This window comes from Fukomys damarensis, unplaced genomic scaffold (genome assembly GCF_012274545.1).
Source record: "Fukomys damarensis isolate Sample0158 unplaced genomic scaffold, DMR_v1.0_HiC HiC_scaffold_38, whole genome shotgun sequence".
Lineage (NCBI taxonomy): Eukaryota > Metazoa > Chordata > Mammalia > Rodentia > Bathyergidae > Fukomys > Fukomys damarensis.
Window position 1 is genome coordinate 29,968,424 of NW_022900950.1, and position 6,786 is coordinate 29,975,209.

General features: G+C 35.3%; 1 protein-coding gene across 4 annotated transcripts in view; it reads left to right on the forward strand.

Moving 5' to 3' along the window:
* The first annotated feature begins 6 nt into the window (after positions 1 to 6).
* Cdk8 (cyclin dependent kinase 8) overlaps positions 7 to 6,786 on the forward strand; it is a 133,482-nt gene continuing 126,702 nt past the window's right edge. For 3 of the 4 annotated variants that reach the window (XM_010623818.3, XM_010623819.3, XM_033759969.1), the window contains exon 1: positions 7 to 174. In XM_010623818.3, the coding sequence (XP_010622120.1) occupies positions 47 to 174 (128 nt within the window). In that variant the 5' untranslated portion in view covers positions 7 to 46. The remainder of the gene's footprint in view (positions 175 to 6,786) is intronic. The other variant, XM_033759968.1, reaches the window with a different exon arrangement.

Here is a 6,786-nt window from a genome sequence, read left to right on the forward strand (position 1 = left end):
CCCCCCGGCCCCCCAACCTAGCTCCCCGGCGTCGGGGGCTGTGACAATGGACTATGACTTTAAAGTGAAGCTAAGCAGCGAGCGGGAGCGGGTCGAGGACCTGTTTGAATACGAGGGCTGCAAAGTTGGCCGAGGCACTTATGGTCACGTCTACAAAGCCAAGAGGAAAGATGGGTGAGTGTTTGTGACTGCGAGTGTCAGCCTTGATCGGCCCTCCCGCAGGCCGAGGTAGGTAACTGGAGGGAGAGGGCCGCCGAGGTGCCGGGCTCCCACTTCCTCGACGCCCGCACCTGTCCCTGCCAGCCAGGTTTGGAGAGGAAGTGGGATCCAAACCCCTGAGAAATCCTGCGTGCTGGGTCTGTGTTCCACAGTGCTGGGCAAGAAAGAAGAGGACTCTCTACCCCACGGGCTGTATACTTTTCGAGTGTTCTGGTATAGGACTTTTAAACATTCGTTACTAAACGCTATACATGATTTTTTTTCCCCTGTGGTCGATTTATTAGGGTAACCTTTGAGGAATTTCCTCACCTGACTCTGGAGTGACATCCGTCTGTTTGGAAGGGAAGGGAAGCTGTTATCCTTTCCCCCCACCAGTTTGTGGATCGATTTATTATCAAATTTGGATTTTATTTGATGGAAGAAAGGCAGCAAGTAAATGTGGTCCTCATAGTGGTCATCTGCAATATAAACGTAGCAGTTGCTATTTAGATATCATTAGCTGTGAATTTTAACATAGAACAATGGGTGTTTGGTGCAAGGTGGGTGGTAGGGAAAAAGGCAAGTGACATTATAGGGGCTATCATTTTCAGGCTGTCTCCCCAAAATTTAGGCAATTACTTTGCTTTAAATATTCTCCTCTAGAAATAACTATTAAACGTATAACTATGACTAGTAATGCTCTCGTTTTAGTTTCTTAACAGGCAAGTGAAGTGTTCATTTTTCCTTTGTCAGTAGATGAATGTTTTGTAATATTGACAAAATGGAACGTAATTCTTAGTTGGGGAGAAATTACATTTTATTAACTCCTTGTTTTCATATTGTAAAAATGGATGTTATCTCTGCTGTCTTTTAGAAAATTATTTGAAAGATGTTATAGTTTTATAATATAATCTCTAGATTTTATTAGAAATAAAGTGGCTTTCCTTGAGTATCACTGTATATTTGGATAGCAGCTATTTGATGTTTAAAATAATTACTTTTAAAAAATTAGGGGACGCCAAAAAATGAAACCATTCATAAAGCTGAAGTAGTTCCCTTGGTGGGGGCAGACCATATTTATAAATACTTAAGCGTTCTGAATGTTAGAAAAGGAAGTGTGTATTTATTTAGTAACATTTTTCTTAGATTTACTGAAATATTTTTTAAAATAATTTAGAATGGAGTCTAAGAGAAAGTAGTTCTAATTAATTTGTATGTATTTCAGTGCTTTATTCAACTGCAAAGGAGTGTAGCTATGAAGAAAAGGTCGGGATTTGAAAACTTGGTACTGTGTTCTGCATGTATTTAAAAAGTACTTTTTAGCGGAATGGGTAGTCTGGTGACATTTGAGAAATCAGCATCTGGAGATACTGACTCTGTTGTTGTCTAATTAGATTTTTCATCGAAGTTTTACTCAGTAATGATTGTATTTAAAACTTGTCCTTAGTCACTTACTATATACTGTAATATTTTATATTTTTCAAAAGATTTAAATCATCTCCCTATTCATGAGTGTTATGTAATTTGGAGCATATTCATAAAATCCCTAGTCCTGTAAGATTATACAATGTTCATTTGACCAACCTGTCATGTGTTTTATAAAATTCTAGTGACTTTAAATTATAATTAATCTCTGTGAAGCCAGTTCTGTTTTTATAAATTACCGGTTTAGGCTAATTACAATATGGGAATTGTTTTAAGTTAGATTTCATGCTTAAAAATGTATAATATTGTGTATTGGCAGAAGGTACTTTTAAACACATTTTATATTTTGATGGTCAGGTTTTAGTTTAGAATATTAAGAATAATTTGAGAATTATGCAATTTAAAAATAGCGGAGGTATAGTGTATATTTGTTAGTCACTTAGGGCTGTAAAGTAACATTGCATTTTAGGGGAAAAAAAACTTTATTTGTAATCTTTTGGGTGTTTTTTCCAGAAGCCTTTAATGATTCTGTTTATATGAACAACTTTTTTTTGTGTGTAATGGATCAAATATCAGGAGAATTTTAAAATTACTTAAAATAGTTTTTGTTTTCCAGAGGGAATATTTTTTTGGTTTGGCTTTTCTTATATCCTCTGGTAAAATACTGCAATATATTTATGAGGTTCTTTTGCTCTTATGTCAGTAAAATATAATTTAATGCATTTTAGTTCTGATAAAATTTGTGGCTGTTTAATCTTTCATAATATGATGGTCAAATAATTTGCTTCTGGTATTGATTCACTTTCAAATTAAATTATATTCTGCAGCTGAAATTTCATAGTACTCTAGGAACTACAACAGTAATAACTTCAGAGAGAACCTTGAGATTAACAGTAAAGTTAAATAATGTAAATGAGTTTTTAGACATATTCAAATGAACTATGACTATTAAAATGAACGTATGTAAATGTTTACATCCTTTTAGTAGACCAGCAAGCATAGAACATGAATAATTAGTAAAATAATTTAGTCTAGAGAAATTAACTTATTAAATCATTAAGTTTTAGGAATTAAAATAGCTTGATACATCATTTCTTTGACTTAATGAATTAGTAATCCTACTCTGCTGATCTACCACAACTAGTATAAAATCAGCATTTTAAGGAACATAAGCAAGGAGGAAATTATTTGAGGCATGATTATGTACAGGAGAAAAAGGCCTTTTATAGTTGTGTTAATTTCACATTTTTAATAGGGTTAAAATCAATGTGTAATACATCTCAGAATTCATTTGTTCTCACTTGTCACCATAAATGAGGTAGTGTCCTTTGTGTCTGAGTGCCAAAAGAGTACCCACCAGGAAGCAGGGGGTTTCATTTTCTAAATCAATTACAGAATTTAGGCAGTCAGACTTTGTTTGAAAGAATGGAAACATGTAAGACAAAATTTGTGTTTGGATCTCAAACTGTCAGTACAGGCACTGGACATTTGTAGAATTTTTAAAAATCCACTAGGAGTAGAATTTTATCTTCAGAACAGAAAATCAGAAGATTCTTTATCTGCTTTAACTTAGGTTCAAAAGACCAAATGTTATATAATTAAGACTGTGTTTGTGGTGTGTGTGTGTGTGTGTGTGTGTGTGTGTGTGTGTGTGTGTGTGTGTGAGTGTGAGAGAGACCAAACTCTAATGATAGGCATGTAGCAAGGTGAAAGCGCTATCTAGTTGAAAGAGCTTTAAATTAAGAATCCTGGAGACCTAAATTTGAGTTTGTACTCTGCCTCTCAGTAGTATGACCTTGGGCAAATCATTTGCTTTTTACAGAATTAAGGATAGAGAGGGCCAGGGATTTAGCTGAGCAGTTCGGTGGCCTGACTTGCTAGGGCAAGGACACGAGTTCAATCCCCGGTACCAAAAAAAAAAAAGGATTTCAGTAGATAATTTTTAGGTTCTTTTCTAGTATTATGATTTGGGAAAATGAAACTTATGAACATAAAATGTGGTATTTTTGCAAAATTGGCAAATATTAAAATAAAAATTTTACTTTAGACAATGGTACACTTGTAAATTTCTTACTCATGCTTTTATATTGGTTTTCGTCAGTTGCTGAAAAGAAGCTAGGTAATTCCCAAATGCCCATCAGCTACTTTATATGTCTTATGCCACCTTGACTTTAGGCTAATTTTTGCTCCCATTCCTGTGAACCATTCATTTGGTGGCCAGTACAAGGGACTCTTCTGATTCAGCTTGTATTGGAGCTTTAATTCAGTTTTAATTCTTGAAATATGATCAGAACTTGGTTAGAATTCTTTATTTTCCCCACAGGGATCTAATAGAAACAATCCCCTCAATCCTGCATTTTTATTTAAATATTTCTTAGGTATCAGAAATGCCAAGGACAAAGTGTTACACTTTCTATCACTTAAGAATTTGGATGTGCAATAAGGAGTAACCCTTCTAACCTTGCAAGCAGAATATTTCTTGTGCACTCACCCCTACCCCCAAAGTAGTATGCCAGGGATTGAACTCCATTCATTCTCATTGTTCTACATGCATTTCTAGTCCCTTCCCCCCTTTTCAAAAAATATTTTTAATTTTGAGACAGAATCACACTAAGTTGCAGAGAGTGCTCAGTTTGGGCTTGAACTTGCAATCCTCCTGCCTTGGCCTCCCAGAATGTGAGTATTACAGGTGTGTGCCACCATGCCTGGTACTATTGTGACTTTCTTAATTGCATTTCAGTTTATCTTATTTAACTATTCAAAACATTCACATCCACTGCATAGATCATTTTGAGTTCAGCTGAGATCCCTTCTTTTTTTTAGTAGCAAGACTAGTAAATTAATTTTGGGGGGGATTTGTCTGTGACTCACTACTTTTACCTTATCTTCTAACATTTGAGGAAATTCATTCATTAATCCATTCAACAGCTAGCTACTTATTGGACTTTTCTAGTGCCCAACATTGTTGAAGGTATGAGAAAGCAAGGATGAATAAAACATTCCATTATTTGAAGAAATATCTACTAGGGAAGCAAACTTGTAAGTGAAACTGCAGCAATTTAAAAAGCACTGCAATTAATGTTGTTGCAACAAAGAAAGGAAGCCCCTAACTGCTTAGGATTTTCAGGAAAAGCTTCTCAAAGATGCCAAAATTTGATTTGGATTTTAGGATATGGAAAGGCATTCCAAGAGAAATAGGATGAAGAGGGCTACTTTTTATTGTGTTTCCCGCAGACCTCTGTGACATTACATGGATCTGATTTTGCTCCTCATTCCTTTCTTCTCCCTTGTTAGTATTTTTTGAGCTCTTGCTATACATGTATTGGAATATACATAACACTATACATATTCCATTGTACCCACTGGTGTGAGGAGATCTCTGTTACTAAACAGTAGGCATACATGTATCAGGGTATATTGAGCACCGTAATTGTGTGTGTGATAGTTTCCACTTTAAGAATGTGGGCCATATAATAATAAGCAGCCTCTAAAATCCAAGGGTCTGACTTAAGAATTTCTCTCATATGTAAAACTGCCATGGGCAGAAGTGCATTCTTATGGCCCTGCATGACTAGTGATTCTACTTTGGCCTGATCTCTATGAGAAACAGGCAGCCAGAATTTTCTGTATTCCTAAAGTGGTTATGGCAAGAGATTGGAGAGGGAAAGAAGTTTTTTCTCTAGTTAGAGTTTAGGAAGTAATGGAATTTTGCACGAAGCTATAATATGCAGAGAGATGGGAGGTAGGGATAAAGCTTTTGGTACATTAGAATTCTAAGAAAATGGAAATAATGAAAATTTATAATAAATTATTGTACACCATTTGCAAATTTAACTACTTTGAACATTATTTCTCTGGCCAAATGAGTTTAGAATTCTGATTTAGAAACATTTGAAATGTGAAGTATTTGTCAGCTGGAAACTGTATATGCCAAATCAGTGTTGATAAATATATATTATTCCCTGTGGTTGGTATCATCTTTCTTGTAGTGTATTTTACTATTGAATCCAATCCTTATGGTTGTTTTACTTTTTTCTCTTATTACCTGTTGCTAGTGAATGGCTGTCCTACTGTCCCTTCCCCTTCAGAACAATTTATAAATTTTTTCCTTCACACCATTTTAGGTAGGCCTTGGTCATCTCTTTGTTACTTAGGAGGTACTGTATCTTTGCCTTTAGATATCTTTTGTAGCCTCAAGGCAGTTCTTGGTATTATCAGTAAAAGGTGGCTCTCACCTGTTGTTTTGATATCTTGAGACAGGGTCTCCTTTATAGTTCAGGCTGACCTTGAACTCACTGTGTACCCCAAGCTGGCCTTGAACTTGTGTTGATCCTCTTGCCTCAGCCTTTGGAGGGCTGTGATTAACAGAGATATGCCATCACACGTAGCTTCACCTGTTCTTTTGACCTTAGTATTTAAAAACCTTTTGCTGTTGTGATTTTCAATTAATATAGTTATCAGAAGGCCAAAAACTAGTCCCTGGCTTTACTGATGGAATTATATCATGTCCTTTAGATGTGTTGAGGCAGGACAAAATTATATAAAAAAATATTTTAAAAATCCATATAATCATTATGCATCTTAAAATTTACTCTTTTAAAATGTTTATTGTGTTTTTTTAAGTATATTCACCACTTCCCCCAATCACCTGATAGCCACTACTTTCTGACTATGGATTTTGATATTTCATACAAATGGAATCATACAGTACAGGTAGCCTTTGTGTCTACTTTTACTTCATGTAATTTTTTCAAGATTCATCCTGTAGTTAGTACTATATTCATTAGTACTTCTCATACTCCTCTCCCCTTTTGAGGATGGCAGGGTTCTCTTGTGTTGCCAGGCTAGTCTTGGACTTAATGATCCTCCTACCTCAGCTTCCCAAATATCTAGGATTATAGGCATGCACTAGCATGGCTAGATGACTTCATACCTTTTTATAGCTGAATAATACTACATTCTATATCACATTTTAAAAATCTATTCGTTATTTGGTCATTTGAGTTGTTTCTGCATTTTTGGCCTTTATGAATAATGCTTTGGCTTTACATTTTTCTTTGGCTTTACATACACTCTGATTTAGGACCAAAATCTTTGTTCTTCATCTACAAGACTTTAAGCTGTGATTTGCATATGTAGCAATGCCCCACAGTTAATATATAT